The sequence below is a fragment of the Muntiacus reevesi genome, chromosome 9, assembly GCF_963930625.1.
Source record: "Muntiacus reevesi chromosome 9, mMunRee1.1, whole genome shotgun sequence".
In the NCBI taxonomy this organism is placed as follows: Eukaryota; Metazoa; Chordata; class Mammalia; order Artiodactyla; family Cervidae; genus Muntiacus; species Muntiacus reevesi.
The window spans coordinates 50,533,059-50,556,437 of NC_089257.1; the positions used below are offsets into that span (position 1 = coordinate 50,533,059).

General features: G+C 39.9%; 1 protein-coding gene and 1 non-coding gene across 4 annotated transcripts; both read right to left on the reverse strand.

Annotated features, from left to right (window-relative positions):
- Nucleotides 1-320: 320 nt before the first annotated feature.
- ZBED5 (zinc finger BED-type containing 5) lies at nt 321-5,934 on the reverse strand. 3 transcript variants are annotated; one of them, XM_065944583.1, is made up of 3 exons: nt 5,426-5,934; nt 3,693-3,804; nt 321-2,608 (listed from the first exon to the last, which is right to left on the reverse strand). In XM_065944583.1, the coding sequence occupies exon 3, from the start codon at nt 2,470-2,472 to the stop codon at nt 388-390; it is 2,085 nt and encodes a 694-aa protein (XP_065800655.1). In that variant the 5' UTR covers nt 2,473-2,608; nt 3,693-3,804; nt 5,426-5,934; the 3' UTR covers nt 321-387. The 3 variants fall into 3 exon arrangements, with proteins under 3 accessions (XP_065800655.1, XP_065800653.1, XP_065800654.1); XM_065944581.1 differs by having other exon boundaries at nt 321-2,613; XM_065944582.1 differs by having other exon boundaries at nt 321-2,645.
- A 12,288-nt stretch (nt 5,935-18,222) lies between these two features.
- On the reverse strand, nt 18,223-18,328 carry LOC136176084 (U6 spliceosomal RNA). Its single transcript, XR_010664465.1, has one exon. It is a non-coding gene; the product is annotated as a U6 spliceosomal RNA (small nuclear RNA).
- Nucleotides 18,329-23,379: the final 5,051 nt, after the last annotated feature.

Consider the following 23,379-nt stretch of genomic DNA (forward strand, 5'->3'; position numbering starts at 1 on the left):
TGGTTTTTTGACACTTGAAAGCATGAAACAGTGGTATGTTTAGGCAAGAAGGTCCCTGTGACTGGAGAGCTACAGGGTGGCATGGTTAGAAAGATTGGCACTGATGAGATCCTAAAAAGGAATGTCATGCTAAGGAACTGTAACTTTATCCTGTGAGTCAATATTTTCCACAGCCATCACCATGGAACCCTTTGAAATTACAATGTGAAGAAGAATCACCAACATTAGTACATGTTTAAATCTGTGATTCTTTACCTTTCTTACAATCTAAAGTGTAAAAAATTTGAATAATTTTATTTAAAACCCCAAGATACCATCAGTGAAGTAAATCATCTTTTATTTTCATCTTATATTTGGCTATCCAGAGGCATGCATAACCCTCCAACTTTAATGAGAACAGTGTTTTTGTGTCTTTTTATCACATATTCGCTTAATATTAGGTGTAATGTTGCTAAGTCGGATCCGCATATGAGGTGCAGCATCCAGTCTTTTCCTGTATTTTGTTTTTGTGGCAGCATAATATGAAAAGCCTGTCTCACACAGGTGCATTGTAGCGAAAGGAAGAAGTACTCGAACTGCACGCCGTGCAACACTTGGGTACTCCTGAATTAGGCTACTCCAAAAATCATTTAGTGAAAGTTCACTGAAATTTTGTTTCACTTGAGAATCAGATGTTAAATCAATCAGGCTCTCATAGTCCCGTGCCACTAAAGAGGCTGGTTTAACAGTTACTGTAAATGGATTTCTAACCCAAGCATGACTGTCATTTGTTGCAGGAAAATATTTTAACAGAGTAGAACGCAAACCCCTTAGGTGCTGCACAATGGCACTGCAAATATCTTTATCAACTGTGGAATTAATTTCAGTCAAAAAGTCACTGAGTGTAGGGAAACAATCAAAGTTTTCTTCTTCGACAGATGAGGCCCAAAATTCCAATTTTCTTAACAATGATGACATTTTATCAAATACTGTAAAAACTGTCACATTTTTTCCTTGCATTGACAGATTAACCTCATTTAATTTAGTAAAAATATCTGCAAGATATGCAAGTCTTAGCAGCCAAGATGAATTCGTTAAACAATCAGACAGTCGAAAAGCAGAATCCATAAAAACCAACAGTTCACGACGAAGCTCAAAAAGTCTCACAAGAACTTTACCTCGGGAAAGCCACCTTACCTCTGTATTTAGAAGAAGTGCTGTATGCTGGGCCCCCATTTCTTCACATAAAATTTTTAGTAGTCTGGATTGATGTGGTCGAGCTTTAATGTAATTGATGATTTGTACTGCCTGATCTAGCACATTTTTCAGAGACGTAGGCATTGTTTTAACTGCTAGTGCATGTCTATATAATAGGCAGTGACTACTGGTGCTTTCGGGAGCCACATATTTTATCAAGGTGACAGCCTCAGCAATTTTCCCATCCATTGCCCTAGAAGCATCACTACAAACATCAACACATTTTTCCCATTCAATTTCATGTTTCTGCATAAAACTGTTGATGCAGTTGAAAATTTCTTCACCAGTGGCATTACTTTGCAAAGATTCACATAAGAGTAGGTCTTCCTCAATAGACTTATTAAACCTGTAACGAACAAACACGAGCAGCACGGCAAGTCCTGAAACATCAGCTGATTCATCTAGTTGCAGTGAAAACCCATCACAAATTTTCAGTCTACAAACAAGTTCCTCTTCAATGTCAGCAGCTAGATCCTTAATTCGACGAGCAACGGTACTGTTTGATAGCTGTACTGCGTCTATTTTTTTACTATACTGTTCGTCAAACATTCGCATCACGACATCTTTTGCACAAGGCTTGATAAGCAATTCTCCAATAGTATGAGCCTCTCCACTCAGGGCTATATGGTAACTTACATTGTATGATGCTTCTGTAGCACTTTCATTATCTGTATTGACAATTTTAGGTGTTGGGGGTTTATTATTTTCAGGAGAATCAAGATGTTGTTTGAAAAAACTTATGTCTTTGTCTTTATATGCAGCATGTTTAGTTTCCAAATGTCTTCGAAGCTTACTAGGGGCCAAAGAGCTATTTGATAAAATTTTCTTACATAATACACACTGAGCATGAGGTGCATCTCTATTTCCAAAGTAAGTAAATCCAAAAGACAAATAACTTTCATCATATTTTCTTCTTTTTGGTTTCTTACTAAAAGTAGTTATTTTGTTGGAATTGGACATAAATTTAACCCTGGAAAGCTCACCTTCTGAATTTTTAGAAACTGAAGGCTGCAACTGCTCATCTTCACTTTGTAATATTCCAACCTTTTGATCATGTGATTCAGACACAATTTGATAACAAAAAGATTCTACTTCTTGTTTAAGACTTCCTTGTTTCAGCAACAGATCCATAGGCAATGAATTTGTGGTACAAAACATGGTTAATTTAGCATAAACATTGAGTATTACAAATGTGTTGACATTATAAGACAGGATACATAGAAGATGAGCAATCATCAAAGAGATGATATATAGCAACACATCAGTTAATTTGTAAATGCTGCCTATGCATCAATGCGCAGATGGAACATCACACGTTCGTGTATCAGGTGATCTCTCATTCGACTTCCTGGTGCTCTCGGGTATGGCACACCTTTTCTTAAAGGTAGATTATCACATAAAAATAAAAGCTATAGAAATGAGTTTAGCAGTCTTAAACTTACATTTTAAAATAAATTATAAAGAAAAAACTATTGTTAGCATTTATCTTTTTCTCATAATGCTTATTAACTTAGATAACATTAATACTCTATAAAACATAGTTTGGGAACCATTGGACCAAGAAATAATAAAGAGCTGATAAGTGTATTTTTAAGGAAGGGATCTTGAGGTCCCATCGCAGGGTTGGCCAATTTTTCCCATAAAGTACCATATGATAAATGTTTTTTACCTGATGGGCCATATGGTTTCTATTACAACTACTCAACTCTGTAGTTGGAGAATGGCAGCAGTCATAGACAATACATTAGAAGGGCACAGCTGTGTTCCAATAAATCTCTATTTCCAAAAACAGGCAGCATGGGGCCATAATCACCCACTGTATACCCTTTCAGGGTACACAGTATCTTGGAATCTCTTAGCTTTCTGATGCCTACTGCCATTAGATACACTCATTGTTGACACTGTTACACATCTTAAGGCTTCTTTCAGGGCTCACAACTATTCTGATGAGCTACTTCAAAAACACACAAACAGTTCAAAGTTTTGCAAGATATAGAATTCTGTTATATATAAATATTGTGTGTTAACACTGAAAAATAAAGTGTAATCCAAAAATTAGCTACTATATCTTTGGACTTAAAATTACATAAATATTTATATTATCCCAAATTAGACTCATTCAAAGTAATACATATATTTTACTAAGTACTCAGCATCCCATTATTCTTTAAGTGAAGGCTTAACAAGGACCTAAAGAAAACAGAAACTCTCATTTTAATAGGTTTATTTCTCACACAATACTTTTTAAAAAGCATCATAAAATGGAATGGTAATGCAAATTTTAGGACTTCTAAATACTAGCTTTATAAGGTTAAAGGCATTCAACTTTAGTGTCTATCTAAATGTAGTTACTTTTGATTTAAACTTCATGATTTGGCTACAGAGTAACCTTTGGATTCTTTTATTAGATCCTGAATCAAAAGGGTTTTCCTATTAACAGCTAGAGGGTAAGATACCTGAAATGAGGAGCACTCTCTTCTGCAATCACTCTCCACCTTGGAAGCTTGAAATGCAGACTCTTCAAAAAAATAAAATTAAGGGATAGGGTGGAAGGGGAGTAACCAAAGCCTAGAATGAGAAAAATTAAAATTAGACACTGTAAAAATAGAACTAGCTACAAACCTCTAAGATGACCATTCTTTACAATTTATTTTAGAGCCGGGCAGTGCAAATGATTCCTCACTGAAAGGCAGATCTTAGACCGAAATAGACGTCTAACATAATAAAAGTGTTAATATTTTATCCTATTTAATACTCTCGTAATCTCATTGTTTTGAAATGCTTCCCCATCCACTGACTCATTGAAAGACATAAAACTCTCAGAAACTAAACTTAACTTTTTCAAGTATAGCCACAACTTAATGTCTCTAAAACTAAGCATCTTAAGTAATCTAAAATGGAATTAAACACCGAAACGTTACAAGAACTATGCCTTTTTGTTATAACCACTCTTGTCTCAATAACCAAGATCCCTTAAGGTTGCTAACATTCACTGAATGATCATTGTTTACCATGTGCCAGTAACTTCGAAATCCCTCACAGATGAGCTCATTTAATCCTCAAAACGAACTTGGGAGTTAGGGACTATTATTAATAATCCTTTAAGGATGAACAAATGGGAGCTTAAGTCCCCTGCTAAGTTAACGCATCTGTGAAGAACTAAGAACATACCCAGAAAGTTCGACTGCAGATCCCAAGTGCCTAGTCATTGCTTGTGTGTCCCCAAATATCTTAATTTCACAAGCACTAAAAATCTGGGACCAGGAGTTGGATGGTGCAGAGAGAAATGAATGATCTATACAATGGGTAACTACTGCCAGAAAGTCGAGGGTCTCAAACCGGCAGCAGAATGCCGTACACCTTCATTATTGGCAGCAAAAGAGCAGAGACTGTTCTACCACAGTCCTGAATGGCCCTTAGTTGCAGAGAACTTCGTGGAGTCAATGGGTGACCTAAAAGTTTACAATCCCTCTCCCTTGCTGCTAGGGAAGGACACAACGGAGTGGTGCGCTTTGTTTTCAGGAAGGAGGGCCTAATCTCCACCTTTTCAGAGGTGCTCTCCTGAATCCCTCGAGGACAAAGAGACTGGACTCCCTTAAAGAGTAAAGTTTCTATTTGACTCCCTGAAAAGGACCGGGGGGAACCCTCATCTTTTGTCTCTTCTGGCTAAACTGACCGGTAACACCATCCATCCACCCCCTCCCTCGGGTGGTTCCTGCTCTGAACAATACCCTTGGTGCAGGAGGGCTGGGGTGGAGTGCAGACTGTTCACAAGGCTGAGGTAGGAAGTGGGCACGGACACCCCATCGAGTACCTAAGTGCTTTTTAAAACGGTCACTTCGATGGGCTGCCCAGCCAGCTATATCCCTCGGCTCCTCCTTGTCACAGGTGCGCGCTGCCAGCCACAGCTGGGGCTGGCTTCCTGTGGGAGTCCACCCTCGCCTACGGAACTCCTCTCGCGTCCCCGGGCGGTCGCCGTAGCTAACAACCACAGGAAACCGTCTCAGAACCCGACACTATCTTTCTCTTTCATCTCCATCAGCGATGAAGAGAATGGTCTCTGCTGCGGCTGGGCTGCAGAGCAGCGCCGCGGTCCCCAGCAGAGCCGGCGCCCGCCATTTTACAAAGCTCACGGCAGCGGCCATTTCAGAGCGCACCACTCAGCCGCCACGGCGGCTCTGGTCCTCACCTTCACCGAGGCCTGAACGGGGTCAAGAGCCAGTCGTCGCTGACTGGAGGGGGGAGGGGGGGAGGAAGGGGGAAAATGAAAAACAAAACAGAGGGAAGAAGGATTCGGGGGGCCGGGCGATGCTCTCAGCTCAGGGATATCGCCTATGCCACCTCCATAGACATCCGATTCGCGGCTGGCGCGGTCGCTTGTCTGAAGATAAATTTAGCACGCCAGGGTACCCCCACTTACAGTCTCCGTGAGCGACTTTGCCGCCGCCCAATCAGCGCCAGAATTGCTCCCTGCCACCTATCCGCGCTGAGCAGTGGGGCGGGACCAAAGGAAAGGACCAAGCTCGGTTGAGGAGCGAGCCGGCCGCAGCCGCCAGTAACGCTCCGGATTAGGGCGTTCGCTTGAGGCTGAGTTAATACCCGACGGAAGCGATAGTTTTCAAATGCCCTTGGGTTCGAGCAGCCCTGGCGTTTGTTTACAATGCAGAGTCCTGGGTGCTGCGAGATAGCACTTGTGATCCTGTAGCGCTGGATTGGCTTCGAGAAACCTGCGTGCCCTTATGCAGTAGGGCTCAGCCCCGGTGTTGATTTGAGTGCATTTGCAGAGCCTCGGCTGTTCGCGCTCTTTGTTCCCGGAGCCGCACCCCAAGTCCAGGTTGCGCAACCGCCTCCTCTTTTCCTTGTTTTCCCACTGGAATCCGGGCAGAAAACGCCCTCTCTCTTCCCCGCCCCTCCCAGAAGCTGGCGTGTCGGGGGCCCCTAGTGGGCCGAGCTGGGAGCTGAGCGTGATGTCCCCGGGGCGCTGCTGTCTCCAGAGCTCCCTGGTGACCGTACATGGGGTCGGGAGCCACGTGTAGGAATATGTAGGGATGGCGGCGTCTCAGCAGTGTCAATGGGAAAGAGTCCGCTTGCTGTGTCTTTGCACCCTCCGCTAGTGGCTCCCTCCCCTAGGAACGCCCAGCGCTCTAGAACACTGATAGCTGCTACTTCGGGTGTTTTAAGCTTGGTTCTCCTATCCCCCTCCCCTGGTTTAAAAACAGCACAGCGAAAGGCTTCGAGCCATGTGTTCAATTCCGTTTTGTGTAAGTTCCGTCTCTGTTTTTCCAAATTGGCAACTTGAAATATGCACACTTCTTGGAAGGAATTGCTTGAAGTACGGGTAGAATTAAGCAGTGAGTCCAATTGTTTGCAATATTTTAGATTTTCAAGGCCCCATAGAAATAGCCAAGTCAAGAAAGTTGAGTTTTGTTTTCAGGCGCTGCACCAATGATAGAAAATTCCTAACTTGTGGTCAAAAGCAAGGGCAGCTTTTGTTTTTCCTAAATTTGCTCTTCTTGGACATATGAATAAATTTCTAAGGCATTGAAGGACGTCTAACATCTTACTTAACAGAATCTTTGGGAGGACTGAACTAAATGATTTCCTAAGATTGATAATAGATGTCAACATTTGGTTCTTAATGTTTTACAGTCATTTCAACATCTTCAGAACTTTGCCCCATGGTAGACTATCCATATGTCTTCATTATTATTTTAAAATTATTCCTGTTAAATTGGTTTCATTTGAGCTTTTGAACCACCCAGGGGGAAATCACTTTGCTGAAGGGGCGAAATTTTACTTGAAGAGCGAAGATCATATTGTAACTGAAGGAATTGTCTAGCTCTTAACAGTGTTGGAAAAATATCCCACATTTTTATAAATTTTCTAGTTCAGAAAGGCCTTTTACAAATATGCTCCCAATTTGATCTTCACACATCTGGTTTATGTTTTCATGGAATGAAATAATTCAAAACATTCAGCTGATAACAAATTGAACTGAAGTAAAGTCTCGAATTTACCTTGGTCCTAAAATCTGCAGTCTTTTTTTTTTTTCTTTTTTAATCTGCAGTCTGATCAGTAAGGGGTTTGAAATATAAGAACTTTTTCTGTAGTTGCTTAGTCAATAGATTATTATAGAATGTTGGTTGCTGACACAGATAAAATATACAGGCAATGTGAAACTGACCAATAGTGGTAATGGGTAGCCTTTACTGAATACACTGTATGGGCAGGGGCTGTTCTATCTACACACTTTCTAAAGTATTAGCTCATTTACTATTTACAACCCTATCAGGTGTGGTTTAGTCACCAAATCGTGCCTCTTGGCGACCCCAGGAACTGCAGCATATCAGGTTTCCCTGTCCTTCACTGTCTCATTGAGCTTGCTCAAACTCATGTCCTTTGAGTCAGTGATGCCATCCAGTCATCTCATCCTCTGTCGCCCCCTTCTCCTCCTGCCCTCAGTCTTTCCCAGCATCAGGATCTTTTCCATCCAAGTACTAACCAGGCCCGACCCTGCTTAGCTTCTGAGATCAGACGAGATCGGGCACGTTCAGGGTGGTATGGCCATAGACCAGGATCTTTTCCAATCAGTCAGTTCTTCAGATCAGTTGGTCAAAGGATTGGAGCTTCAGCTTCAGCACCAGTCTTTCCAATGAATATTCAGGGTTGATTTCCTTTAGGATCGAATGGTTTGATCTCCTAGCAGTCCAACGGACTCTCAAGAGTCTTCTTCAGCACCACAATTCGAGAGCATCTTTGGTGCTCAATCTTCTTTATGCTCCAACTCTCACAACTGTACATGACTATGGGAAAAGCTATAGCTTTGACTATACGGACTTTTGTTGAGAAAGTGATGTCTCTGCTTTTTAATATGCTGTCTAGGTTTGTCATAGCTTTTTCTTTCAAGGGGCAAGAGTGTTTTAATTTCATGGCTGCAGCCACTGTCCGCAGTGATTTTGGAGCCCAGGAAAAGAAAATATGTCACTGCACTGTTTCTACTTTTTCCCCTTCTATTTGCCATGAAGTGGTGGGGCCAGATGCCGTGATCTTAGTTTAGTTTTTTGAATGTTGAGTTTTAAGGCAGTTTTTTCACTCTCTTCTTTCACCTTCATCAAGAGGCTCTTTAGTTCCTTTTCCCTTTCTGCCATTAGAGTGGTATCATCTGCATATCTGAGATTGTTGATATTTCTCCCAGCAATCTTGATTGCAGCTTTTGATTTATCCAGCCCTGCATTTCACGTGGTATACTCTGCATATAAGTTAAATAAGTAGGGTGACAATATATGGACTTGACATACTCCTTTCCCAATTTTGAACCAGTCTGTTGTTCCATGTCCAGTTCTAACTGTTGCTTCTTGCTGCATACTGGTTTCTCAGGAGACAGAAAATGTGGTCTGGGATTCCCATCTCTTTTAGAATTTTCTACAGTTAGTTGTGATCCACAGAGTCAAAGGCTTCAGCATAATCAGTGAAGCAGATGTTTTTTTGGAATTCCCTTGCTTTCTCTATGATCTCACGGATCTAAATCCAGCTTGTACATCTGGAAGTTCTCAGTTCATGTACTGCTGATGCCTCGCTTGAAGCATTTTGAACATTACCTTGCGAGTATGTGAAGAGCAATTGTACGGTAGTTTGAGCATTACTCGGCATTGCCCTTTTTTGGGATTGGAATGAAAACTGATCTTTCCCAGTATTGTGGCCATTGCTGAGTTTTCCAAATTTGCTGACCTATTGAGTTTAGTACTTTAAAAACATCATCTTTTAGGATTTTATAGCTCATCTGGAAATCCATCACCTCCACTAGCTTTGTTTGTTGTAATGCTTCCTAATGCCCTTTTGACTTCACACTCCAGGATGTCTGACTCTAGGTGAGTGATCATGCCATTGTGGTTATCCAAGTCATTAAGACCTTTTTTGTACAGTTCTTCTGTGTGTTCTTGCCTCCTCTTCTTAATCTCTTCTGCTTCTTTAGGTTCTTGCTGTTTTTGTCCTTTATTTTGCCTATCAGATGACAAACCCTATTTTACAGATAAGGAAATTGAGCATGGATTGGTAAATAAATTGCCCAAGTTCCCACAGCCAGTTGGCATCTGAGTGGCATATTTCCATGTCTGCCACAATGTGTCACCAAGATTAGGTACAATGAGGTTGTGGAAACTATAAGCTATGTGTATCTAAGTGGGGTGTGCTCATGCATATTAGTATCAAGCATAAAATGATTTCAAATAAGATTACAATCATCCCTGAATATTCATTGTAAGTGCTGATGTTGAAGCTGAAACTCCAATACTTTGGCCACCTGATGCTGGGAAGAATTGAAGGTGGGAGGAGAAGGGGACAACAGAAGATGAGATGGTTGGATGGCATCACTGACTCAACTCATCATGGACATGAATTTGAGTAAACTTTGAGTAAAAGTTGGTGATAGACAGGGAGGCCTGGCGTGCTGCAGTCCATGGGTTCGCAAAGAGTTGGACACGACTGAGGGACTGAACTGAACTGAATATATTGGGTAAGCAGGTACAGCTTCACCATTAAAAAGGAACTCAGTTAGTTACTTGGAGCTCAAGGAAAATCATCTTGGGGAGTAGTAACAGGATTTATGACTGATATACCAGATTTGAAGTCTTAGGTGCTGGAAGAGGTCTGAGATAGCAATTTTGTTCATGTTGGTTGTGTGAGTTACTTTGCACTGCAGTTAGGTTTGCTGAAAGCAGATGATGAGACAGGGAGGTCTGGAGTCAGTATTGTAGGGTGGAGTGTCCCACTCTGCACTTTGTACTTCTTCCTCCCTCAGATAGTATATGGTAGCCATGGGCAGGGCAGGACCCAAAGCTGAGGCAGACCCTGAATGTGCTGACAGCTGAAGGCCATCTGCTTATCATACCTCTGGCCCCTGAGCAGGGAGGCAAGTCCTTTCTTGAAGAAGGATCTGAGTGGCACATCTCCATGCCTGCCACAACATGTCACCTTTGATATACAAGTGGTAAATTAATACAATTTTTCATTATTTCTGTAAAAGTTAATAACTGTGGTGTTGTGTACTTTGTTAACTTTTGAGATCTTTTGGGGGGAGGGTCGGGGTTTAGGGGGTTGGGGGAGGGGAAATTGAATGAAGGCAGTCAAAAGGTACAAATTTCCAGTTATGAGATAGATAGTATGAAGAATGCAACGCACAATAAGTGTAATTAACACTGCTGTATGTTGTACATGAAAGTTAGAGTAAATCCTGAGTTCTCATCACAAGATACACTTTTTCTTTAACTTTGTATATGTATGAGATGATGGATGCTCACTAGTGAAAACCACTTTGTGATGTACATAAATCAAATCCTAATGTTGTATATTTTAAGCCTGTATCGTGTGGTATGTCAATTATATTTCCATAAAACTGGAAGAAAAAATATATGTGGAACTTTTAAGAGAATTTTGTTCCCACAAGTAGGAGATTTATTTATTTATTTAAAATTAAATTTATTTATTTTTATTGTGTTGGGTCTTCATTGATGCCCATGGGTTTTTTTCTAGTTGCAAAGAATGGGGGTTACTCTCAAGTTGTGGTGTGTGGGCTTCTTAATGTGGTGGCTTCTCTTGTTGCAGAGTACACACAGTCTCTAGGTGCATGAGCTTCAGTAGCTGTGACACATGGGCTTAGTCGCTTTGTGGCATGTGGAATCTTCCTGGACCAGGGATCAAACTTGTGTCCCCTGCATCGGTAGGCAGTTTCTTATCCACTGTGCCACCAGGGAAGTCTGAGATTGATTTATTGCTATTAGATTTAAAGAGTTACATAAGTGCTTATAAAATTTCACTGGCTAGATGCTGGATATGTTACATTTGTAATTGTAGTTTAAAATATCCAAGAAAAAGTAATTATTTAAATTATTTAAATTTTAATTGGTTAAATATTCAAGAAGTATTCAGTACGTTAAGCTTGTGAATTAATTAAATCATAGAGTGTAAGTGAAAGTTATTGTCCAAATTTCTGTGCAAAGATTATGAGATCTATAAATAGACTAGCAAGATTTATAAATTTGAACTTTTTAAAGGCTTAAGAAATGTTTATAATTTTAATTTTTGCTTATTAATAAACTAATTAGTTATGTCAATTATCAGGGTTTTTTTTGTGTGTGTAATAAAGTTTTATTAAAGTATAAAGGAGATAGAGAAAGCTTCTGACATAGGCATCAGAAGGGGGCAAAAGAGTACCCCCTTTGCTAGTGTTAGCAATGGAGTTATATATTCTCCAATGAATCCGAAGAATGTCTGGAGGCTGCAAAGACCTCACCAGACCCACTCCCATAATTTACATTTTAAGATAACAGAGTTGGCCAGAAGTTTTAACCCAAAGATTGTCCTCAGGCAGGATACATCCTTGTAAAGACCAGACCTACTCCCGTAATTTATGTTTTAAGAAAACAGAATTAGCCAGAGGGTTTGATCCAAAGACTATCCTCAGGCAAGACACATTATTGTTATATAATCCTAAGGAATGTAGAGGAAAAAAAGTAAAAAGTTTGTCCTTTCTTCCTCCTTGAATACCCCAGACCTCTCCCCTAGACTTCTTATCAACCTGCCTAGGAAATGACTCTCTCATTTCCCCCTTTCCTTTTAGGAGAATTATGTTGCCTAGGGAAAAGGGGCGTCGTTCTCATTCCATAACTGCTTCTGAGCTGACAAGGGGCGTTGTCCCTGAATTGGTGAGGCAACATATTCTCCTAATCCTCATAGTGAGGATGTCTGATCCAGGGGCTCCAAGTAATAGTTGGAGGAGGCTGTGGCATTCATAGGAGCTCGGACAACTATTTGTAAATTAAAAGCTTTTAGACGGTTAGAAAACCCCATTATACAGTTACTGATGTAAGGCAAAATAGTCATTAAACCAAGTTAAAATCAAAATGAAAAGTCACATTATGTCCATAGTTACATCAGTCCATCTTAAGGTAGTTAGATGTCATCAGTTTAAGAAGAGGTATCACATGCGATTGTTGAAGGTATTTGCAGACTTGGAGAAAAGTCCTTTCCTTGAAGTGGAGATGTCCAGTCTACGGCCATACCACCCTGAACGCGCCCGATCTCGTCTGGAGATGTCCACCACGGGAAGGCTTCCACTGATGAAGTGGGGAGTGCTCCACAGACCCAGCAGTTAGACGGATTGTGGAATGCAGCATAGGAGTGAGCCCAGGACAGGAAGGCATTGTTTTGAGGATCAAACGGCAGACTCAGGATTTCTGGAGTCAGTAGAAGTAGGCTCACATAGATTATCAGGCCCATCTTGTCCAGAAGTATTAATTAAATCATAGAGTGTAAGTGAAAGTTATTGTCCAAATTTCTGTGCAAAGATTATGAGATCTGTAAATAGACTAGCAAGATTTATAAATTTGAACTTTTTAAAGGCTTAAGAAATGTTTATAATTTTAATTTTTGCTTATTAATAAACTAATTAGTTATGTCAATTATCAGTTTTTACTGTAGCTTTTATTCATTCCCAGGACTTTGCCCATTCCCTCTATGTTAAATGATTCTCAAAACTGTAACATGAGTCCTGACTTCCCACTTGAACTTCAGTTCTAGATTTTCAATTCTGTATACTTTCTCTTTGAATACATAACAGCTCAGATGCAGTATGTCCAGAACTGTACTAAATCTCTCGTAATGCTTGTGCTTTCTTAAAGACTTCATTTTTGTTAAAGATTTTATTGTAATATCCCAAACTAATAAGCTTTTGGAGTCAGTAGCCACTGTTGACTCATCTTCATATTACACATGTACAGGCATTAGATTATTTTTTTCTTCTAAATATTTCTTAGAATCATCCATATCCCTTCATCAGTATTGCATGTTCTCCAGACAAGGCTCAAGAACTGTTTCTTCTCAATTATCACCATAGTCTTTCTAGCTTCCAATTTTTTCCCAGTTAATTGAGTTTGCAATCTGAACTTTCATATTTTAGAATCTTGGAGTAACTCACTAGAGTTACATAGACTTCTTCTATGTCATGGCTTAGAATCATAAAACTTTAGAGCTGAAGAAAATCTTTAGTAAACAAGACAGTCTTCACTCAGTACCTGAAGGAGATTGGTTCCAGGACTCCTAAGCCTGGATACCAAAAATTTGTGGATGCTCAAGTATTTTTTTCTAAAATGTCATAGTATTTGTATATAACTTACATACATCCCCCTGTACACTTTAAATCATCTCTAGATTATTTGCAACACCTAATACAATGTAAATGCATGTAAAAATTATAAGTACAATGAAAATGTTATGAAAATAATTGCTGATACTTGGCAAATTCAAGTTTGGCATTTTGGAGTTTCTGGAATTTTTTTCCTGAATATTTTTGATCCGAAGTTGGTTGAATCCTCAGGTGTGGAACCTGGAGATACATAAAGCCAAATGTACAATATAATCCCCCCTTTCCTCGACCTTATGGAAGGGAAGACTGAATCCTAGAGTTATTGAGTGTCTTTGATGTCAATACTTGTTACAGAGTTGAAATAGATTTCAAGGTATATGGGGCATGTTTTAGAATTTTTTGAAAGATTAATTAATATGTCTTGCTGTGCTGGGTCTTCTGGGTCTTCATGGCTGCTTGCAGGCTTTGTCTGGTTGTGGTAAGCAGGGGGGCTACTCTTCGTTGTGATGCACATGCTTTAGGGCTCATGGGCTTCAGGAATTACAGCATAGGCTCTAGAGTGCCCCTCTGTAGTTGTGGCACTTGGGCTTGGTTGCTCTGAGGAATGTGGGATCTTCCCAGACCATGGATTGAACCCGTGTCCCTTGCATTGGCAGGCAGATTCTTATCCACTGTACCACTAGGGAAGTCCAGGATTTTTTTTTTTAATCTCCCATTGTACTGGAACATTTAACTGTTCATTTGGCAGCTATGCTGTAAATATTTTTTTGATATATAAATTAAACCATTTTTGACTCTTTGTTAATAAATCCTTTTTCTGTTGCAAATGATAGAAATCCAGTCCATAAGCAAAAAAGTTAATATCTTGACTCACTGAGAAGTTCATCAGTATAGGTATGGATGGGTTCAATAACAAATGATGTCAGGGCTCTGTTTGACTCTCTGTCATGATAGGCCTTCTCTACATGGCAGGATAATGGCTACTGTGCTGTGCGTAGCCGCTCAGTCATGTCTGACTCTTTGCAACCTCATGGACTGTAGCCCACCAGGCTCCTCTGTCCATGCGGATTCTCTAGGCAAGAATAGTGGAGTGGGTTGCCATGCCCTCCTTCAGGGGACGGGGTCTTCCCAACCCGGGGATCTCGCATTGCAGGCGGATTCTTTACCTTCTGAGCCACCAGGGAATAATGGCTTCTGGCATTCCCAAACTCATGGTGGAAGAGAGCATCTTCCCCAGTAACACTGGGGAAGGGTTCCCAGAAAGGCCTTTCATTCACTTTGGGTTATGCCTGTGAACCAAATACACCATCCAAGGAAGGAGTCAACTTGGGACACATTTGTTTGGGGAATACAAGTTTACTCTGATTCACCACCAGAATCTCATGGAAAGGGTGAGGGACCATTCCTAAAAGGAAGGGATTCTGGAAAAGTGGAATATATCCGCCAAATTTACTCTCCTCACTCCCCATATCTGATCAACTACCGTGAAATCCTCTACTATATATCTCTTTGTCCAACTTTTTCTCTCCAATTCCACTGCCATTGATTTAATCCAGGATCCTATTAGTAATCTCCCAATCAATCTCCTGGCTACTGCCAATCTCTCTATCAAATTTATCCTGTGCACAAAGAAGCACTGTACACACTAAAGTCATTCCCTTATTCAAAGCTATCCCCATTGTCAGAGTGATTAACTCCTTGGCTTGGCATTCAAGGTTCTTGCTAAATTAGTTTTGGGTTTTCAATTTTTTTCAACTTGGTGGTAGTGGAGGTGCTAAGGTGGGAAGTGAGACAAGCGAGGACTGATGGTCTGGCTCTCTCTCTCTTCAGCTCGTGGTCCTGTGATGTGTAGGTTAGTTGTTCTGGCTTAAATGCCCAAGTTTGGGGTATTCACGTTGCTGTTGACTGAAATGCCAGGGGATGGAGTTATTTATGGTGCGTGCATGCTAAGTCACTTCAGTCGTGTCTGACTCTTTGCGACCCTATGGACCATAGCCTGCCAGGCTGCTCTGTCTGTGGGATTCTCCAGGCAAGAATACTGGAGTTGCCATTTCCTTCTCCTTGTTTATAGTATTTTTAAAAGTTATTTATTTATTTGGCTGTGTCAGGTATTAGTTGAGCATGCAGGATCCTTAGTTGCGGCATATGGGAGGGACCTAGTTTCTTGACCAGGGATCAAACCTGGGTCCCCTCATTTAGAGTGCAGAGTGTTAGCCACTAGACCACCAGGGAAGTCCCTGGTGTTTTTCATATTAATTTTTATTCTGGTAATACAAGCAAAAGGTTCAAAAATTCAAGTAGCACTAAAAGAATTATAAACATTAACAACAAAAGAAATTCCTTTGCCCCTCCTTCTGTTGCAACCACTTGTAACATTTTGTTCCATTCCTTTTGGTATTTACCTCCATATTTCTCAATGAATATGTGTATAATGCTATTTGCTCACACATGACTCATTTTCATTCTGACTCCAAATCTACTTAACCTCACTTCTATAAAGCCCTTCAGTTCATTGGCCCAGTCCTTCAATGCTCTAGTTCCAAAATCCTGAGAAAGGAACCTAGACCCAAATTATGTTTTCACCCACCACTGACCAACCTTGGGCTGGGCTGTTCTTGAGTCCCTACTTGGAACTATGTCAGGAGTGGAGTGTGGTGTGGTGTGGAATGGAACTATGTCAGGAGTGGAGTGTGGAGCCAGCCAGCTCAGGGCTGGCTCTCATAACTCAGGGTCTGTCTGTAACTGAGGTCACAGATCGATACACTCAGCTTAATTACAACTCTTCGCTAGCAAATCTTGTTGCTTTAGGCTGCAAATCTAGAAACTCTGTTTCCCAGACGTCCTTACAGCTTGGATTAGTGAAACCTCGTTTCTAAAAAATAGATGTAACTTAGCTGGTTAAAAGTGAACATTCTGAGATGAAGGCTGTACTTCTGCCACTTCTGTTATTTCTGCTGGCACATGGTTGCTTTTTCTGGGACAGTTCCTGTGGAGGTACCAGCATTCAGCCCCTGATTTTCGTGGGTGATAAGAGACAGAGAGCAGGGCATCCATTCTGCTGATTCAGATTATGTTCAAGTCAGCAGCTACAGTGATGGCCTCCTTACTCCCCAGCTTCATAAGTGGGGAAGAAGCATGGCGCCCATAATGACGCAGTTCTGTGATACTGCTCTGGGTGTCACGCCTGAAAGTGCTGCCTCAACCCTGTTCTACTAGCCCTTTTAGTGATTTAATGAATCCCCAGTTCCTCCTATTAATAGTAAATCCCTTTCTGTTTAAATTAGCTAGAGTGAAATCTGTCATTTACAATTGAATTCTAATGCACCTTTCAAAAGTGTTCATTAAATATTTGTTCAACAATTATTTGATGGGGACAACAAGAAACAGTTTTCAATCAGTGAAAGTTATAGACAGGTCCTTAAGCAGTGTCAGTAGCTTGAAACAATTTGGCCATATATTTTACCATAAAAATAGTTCTATTATCTTTTCACTTTTCTTTTGTAATTTTTCTGAACCAGGTATGTTCTTTGAAGGCATATCAAAAGGTTTGAAATTTGTATTTTAAAATCGATCACGGGTTTGTGGCCAACAGCACTCACTATCCATGAATTCTGGTTTCAGATTTGACCTGCCTGGTAAATTTCGTCTAATTGTTCCTGTCTAAATACAAGATACAGAAACATATGGTAGATTTAGCTAGAGTTGGGAAGCACTGGGAGGCAGAGTGAATACAGGTCTTGGAGGAAGACTAGTTTCAAACTGCACTGCCACTGTTTGCTTCTTGTGCCGTCTTGTTCAGTTCAGTTCAGTTCATTTGCTCAGTTGTGTTGACTCTTTGTGACCCCATGAACCACAGCACGCCAGGCCTCCCTGTCCATCATTAACTCCCGGAGTCCACCCAAACCCATGCCCATTGAGTCGGTGATGTCATCCAACCATCTCATCCTCTGTTGCCCCCTTTTCTCCTGCCTTCAATCTTTCCCAGTATCAGGGTCTTTTCTAATGAGTCAACTCTTCGCATCAGGTGGCCAAAGTATTGGAGTTTCAGCTTCAACATCAGTCCTTCCAACGAACACCCAGGACTCATCTCCTTTAGGATGGACTGGTTGGATCTCCTTGCAGTCCAAGGGACTCTCAAGAGTCTTCTCCAACACCAGAGTTCAGAAGCATCAATTCTTCTGCGCTCAGCTTTCTTTATAGTCCAACTCTCACATCCCTACATGACCACTGGAAAAACCATAGCCTTGACTAGATGGACCTTTGTTGACAAAGTAATGTCTCTGCTTTTTTTTTTTTTTCATTTATTTTTATTAGTTGGAGGCTAATTACTTCACAACATTGCAGTGGGTTTTGTCTTCCATTGACATGGATCAGCCATGGAGTTACATGTATTCCCCATCCCGATCCCCCCTCCCACCTCCCTCTCCACCCGATTCCTCTGGGTCTTCCCGGTTCACCAGGCCCGAGCACTTGTCTCATGCATCCCACCTGGGCTGGTGATCTGTTTCACCATAGATAATATACATGCTGTTCTCTCAAAACATCCCACCCTCGCCTTCTCCCACAGAGTCCAAAAGTCTGTTCTGTACTTCTGTGTCTCTTTGTCTGTTTTGCATATAGGGTTATCATTACCATCTTTCTGAATTCCATATATATGTGTTAGTATGCTGTAATGTTCTTTATCTTTCTGGCTTACTTCACTCTGTATAATGGGCTCCAGTTTCATCCATCTCATTAGAACTGATTCAAATGAATTCTTTTTAACGGCTGAGTAATATTCTATGGTGTATATGTACCACAGCTTCCTTGTCCATTCATCTGCTGATGGGCATCTAGGTTGCTTCCATAAAAATATGTAACGCTTCACAAATTTGTGTGTCATCCTTGCGCAGGGCCATGCTAATCTTCTCTGTATCATTCTAATTTTAGTATATGTGCTGCCGAAGCGAGCACTCTCTGCTTTTTAATATGCTGTCTAGGTTGGTCATAACTTTCTTTCAAAGGAGTAAGTGTCTTTTAATTTCATGGCTGTAATCACCATCTGCAGTGATTTTGGAGCCCAGAAAAATAAAGTCTGACACTGTTCCCACTGTTTCCCCATCTATTTGCCACGAAGTAATGGGACCAGATGCCGTGATCTTAGTTTTCTGAATGTTGAGCTTTAAGCCAACTTTTTCACTCTCCTCTCTCACTTTCATCAAGAGGCTTTTTAGTTCTTCTTCATTTTCTGCCATAAGGGTGGTGTCATCTGCATATTTGAGGTTATTGATATTTCTCCCAGCAGTCTTGATTCCAGCTTGTGCTTCTTCCAGCCCAGCATTTCTCATGATGTATTCTGCATATAAGTTAAATAAGCAGAGTGACAATATATAGCCTTGACGCACTCCTTTTCCTATTTGGAACCAGTCTGTTGTTCCATGTCCAGTTCTAACTGTTGCTTCCTGACCTGCATACAGATTTCTCAAGAGGCAGGTTAGGTGGTCTGGTATTCCCATCTCTTTCAGAATTTTCCACAGTTTATTGTGATCCACACAGTCAAAGGCTTTGGCATAGTCAATAAAGCAGAAATAGATGTTTTTCTGTAACTCTCTTGCTTTTTCGATGATCCAGCGGATGTTGGCAATTTGATCTCTGGTTCCTCTGCCTTTTCTAAAACCAGCTTGAACATCTGGAAGTTCACAGTTCACGTATTGCTGAAGCCTGGCTTGGAGAATTTTGAGCATTACTTTACTAGTGTGTAAGATGAATGCAATTGTGCAGTAGTTTGAGCATTCTTGGGTACATCTTAATTTCTCTACCTGAAAATAGGTTTAAAAACAGCAACATACAATAATTTCTGGGTTTAAATGCAGTCATACATGTGAAATACTTGGTATAGGGCCTAGTTATGTAATAAACATCCAATAAATATCACAGTAACACTATTGTTTTTAGTTTTGACTTCCCTGTATTGTATTTCAAGCAAGAGCAAATTTATATTCCTCTGCCTGTTTATGAATTTCCCTGTAGAAGCCTTAACTGTTTCTATCGTTACTAATTATTCCAGTGACATTTCAGTGTCCCTTACAGATTAATAATTTTGGTAACTGCCCAACTCTTCACCGTTTAATCCAGCTCTGGCTGTGGTTAAGGAAGTATCACGTTCCTTAAGGAGGAGGCAGTTCAATCAGAAAGAGGAGGAGGAGGCAGTTTAATCAGAAAAGGATCACAGCAGATATTGCTGTGAGAATAGGTCACTTTTTGTCACTTTAAATCATGACGCATTTCACAAATAAATGCTGCACGTTCCTTTTCTAGACACTGCAGTTGAGACCTGTTGGTCTAGAAAAAATAAATGATTGGGCCCCAAAGTGTGGTATATCAGATGTTGTCTTGTATTTGGGAGTGGAGGGGCAGGTAGTATTCTTGTATCAAGAACTCAATTTAAAAAAAACTAAGGTTTTATACATTAAGAGTAATTTATCTATAACTTCATACCTTATAGAGCACCTTCACAATCTCTCTTATTCCAACTGTGAGACAATCCATATAGTTAAGCATGGTGGTGTTCTCATTCATACTTTACAAGTGAGGAGTCTGAGGTTTCCAGAAGTTGATGGAGTCATGCATGGTCACACATATGTTTTTTGGCAGAGGCAGTGCTTGGGTCAATTTTCCTGATTCAAATCAATGTCTTTCATGCTTCTTTTCCTTTAGAGAGTTTTCTGAATTAGGATAACGCACTTGTAGAGTACTCCTGCTAAGTTATTGATTTTTGGCTAAATAATATGATCTGAACTGTCATTTGAAGGAGCATTATGTTCTGGGGTTGTCCTCTTATTGAAGGTGAAAACTAATCTTACTCTCTTACTTTCTTTGGAAGGTCAATGTTAAACTTTTAAAAGATATCCCTTTAAAAAGAATGCCAGAGTGGGCATTTTTTAAAAGCCAAAGTGAAGGTTTGCAAGTAATTTAAACACTCAATTACTTGGGGAGAGTCTAAAATGCCAGGGGTTGGGGTGATTTATGGTGTTGCTGAGAGCCAGTATATATTATTTATTTGTACAAGAGTGGAATCCTGGCTCTGGATCATTTCTTGACTTGTTTGAGAATCTGGGCAAGTCATTTATTATGTCTGTATTTTGAAATTATAGCCTTGCTTCAAAGGTGTGCTCTGTGAATAAATGAACCTTTATTTGTAAATCTTGTTTAACTTTCTCTGATGAAAGGCACATCAGTGTTGATAGTTGTGAAGGGTAAGAACACTGTAATAACAATGAAAATATCAGTTGTCTTGAATTTATGAAATAGCATTGCTCTGAGAAGCTTTGAACGCTTCCCAGGTGTTAAGTATTCTTTCAGTTCAGTTCAGTCGCTCAGTTGTGTTGACTCTTTGTGACCCCGTGAACCACAGTATGCCAGGCCTCCCTGTCCATCACCAACTCCCGGAGTTCACCCAAACTCATGTCCATTGAGTCGGTGATGCCATCCAGCCATCTCATCCTCTGTCGTCCCCTTCTCCTCCTGCCCTCAATCCTTCTCAGTATCAGGGTCTTTTCCAATGAGTCAGCTCTTTGCATCAGGTGACCAAAGTACTGGAGTTTCAGCTTCAACATCAGTCCTTCCAGTGAACATTCAGGACTGATCTCCTTTAGGATGGACTGGTTGGACTCCCTTGCAGCCCAGGGGACTCTCAAGAGTCTTCTCCAACACCACAGTTCAAAAGCATCAATTCTTCAGCGCTCAGCTTTCTTTATAGTTCAACTCTCACATTCATACGTGTGGATGGAATTCATATGGAATCCACATTCCATTCATATGGAAAAACCATAGCCTTGACATATTGATGTCATATTGACATATTGACATAGCCTTGATGTATTCTTTAAAACCTGTAATTACAAACATTTCTTATTATAATTTTTTATAGAATTGAGCAAAAAAGATTTAAATATTCTCTCATTTTATCTCCTCCTTTCCTTTCCATTCCCCCTACTCATCAAAGTTCATAGTTTTTTGTGTTCTACAGATACATATGTTCACATACAAATGTATATAATTGTTTAATGCGGGAGACCTGGGTTTGATCTCTGGGTCAGGAAGATTCCCTGGAGAAGGGGATGGCAACCCACTCTAGTATTCTTGCCTGGAGAATCCCCATGGACAGAGGAGCCTGCTGGGCTGCAGTGCATGGGGCTGCAAAAGAGTTGGATATGACTGAGCGACTAAGCACACATATTACTGATTATTCTGCAACCTGTTTTAGCCTAATAAATATTTCTTGGAGACATTTTCATGTTAGCATATAAAACTCTTTTTAACAGTTGCAAAATACTCTACTTAATTTATTTAATCATTCTCTAATGGAAAGGTTTTTAGATTGTTTCTATTCCTCTAGTGTTAGAAACAAATGCTACAATGAATGTCTTTATCTTTATGCGTCTATGTGTGTACCTCCTAACAAGGAATTATTGGCTTCAACTTTAAACCTTTCAGGGCATATGTTAAATTGTGCCTCCCTAAGGTGCGTACCTATTTCCAAAAATAGCACGTAAGAGTACCTATCTCCCATACCTGTGAGAACATTGTTTTGTATATTATCAATCTCTCTAAAATTTGAAAGTTAATTGATTAAAAAGTCTCATTTTATTTTCCATTTTCTTAGCTATGAGTGAGGTTAAATATCTTTTATAACTTTATCAACCATTCATATTTACTCTTCTGTGAATTGCCCATTCATTGGCTTTCTCATTGTCCCTGTTTCTTATTGTTTGATAAAGTCTTTGAAAATGCTATGATTGTGAATGCTGTCTTAAGCATATTTCTTCTAACTTACTGTGTATCTTTTAATACATTGTTAACTTTTTTCCCCCTGAGGAAAAGTTTTAATATTTATGGAATCAATCTTTTCATTTATGATTTATGGGATTTGTGTCTTGCTTAATAAGGAAATTCTTCCATCACTTCTATCCCAAGACTATAAAAAAAACATTCTTTTATTTTCCTATTGTTTTCAAAAGCACCAAGTCCTCTTATATTCTTGTGGTGTGTATTATTCTGAATAGCTGTGACAAAGGGACCTACATTCATATTTTTCCAAATGTTTAGCCACTTGTTTCAAATCAATCAAAAATTGTTCATTTTAATCCCAATGATATGAGATACCATCTTTCAAAAATACAAAAATTCATAATTCTTGATTCTCTTTCTGGATAGGGCTATTTGCCTATTTCTGCATTAACATCACATTATTTTATTTTTACTATTTATACATCTTTATAGTCTATCTTGATATCTAGTTTGGCAAGTTCCCCTTTCTTAACATCCCCCCCCAAAATTGCAGTGTTCATTTTTTCTTTCATAATAATATTGGAATATGCTTTACAGATTCCCAAATTATAATATATAATTATATAATATATAATTCCCAAATTATAATCTTTGGGTTTTGATTTGAATTGGACTTAATTTATAGATTGAATCTTGGTGAGTTGGCATTTTTATAGTGCTGAGTCTTTTCATTCTGGAATATTGTGTGTTTTTCATTTAGTATTTAGGCTCATTATTTAGGCCTTCTTTAGGATTTACAGTATGTTTATATAGTTTTATTTATCTAAATCTTACCATTTCTTACAATGTTTGCTATTTATAGTTATATTTGCTATTATGAATAGTGTTTTTTCATTCTGTTTACTATTGTGAAAGTGAAAGTGAAAGTGAAGTTGCTCAATTGTGTCTGACTCTTTGCAACCCCATGGACTGTAGCCTACCAGGATCCTCTGTCCATGGGATTTTCCAGGCAAGAGTACTGGAGTGGGTTGCCATTTCCTTCTCCATTACTATTGGTAGGAGAAGAGTTATTAATGTATTTATTTGGTTGACAAGTTTATTAAATCTCTCCTCTCTCAGGGTCTTTTTTATTTTCCTTTCAGTATGGAAGATTTCAAACATAAAAAGTTTATAGAGTAATTATGATCCTCCATGTACCCATCTCCAAGCTTCAACAATTACCAACATTTTGCCAC

Coding starts and splice junctions, on each gene's coding strand:
- ZBED5 (XM_065944583.1), bottom strand. CDS start 2,472: ATGATTGCTCATCTTCTATGTATCCTGTCTTATAATGTCAACACATTT.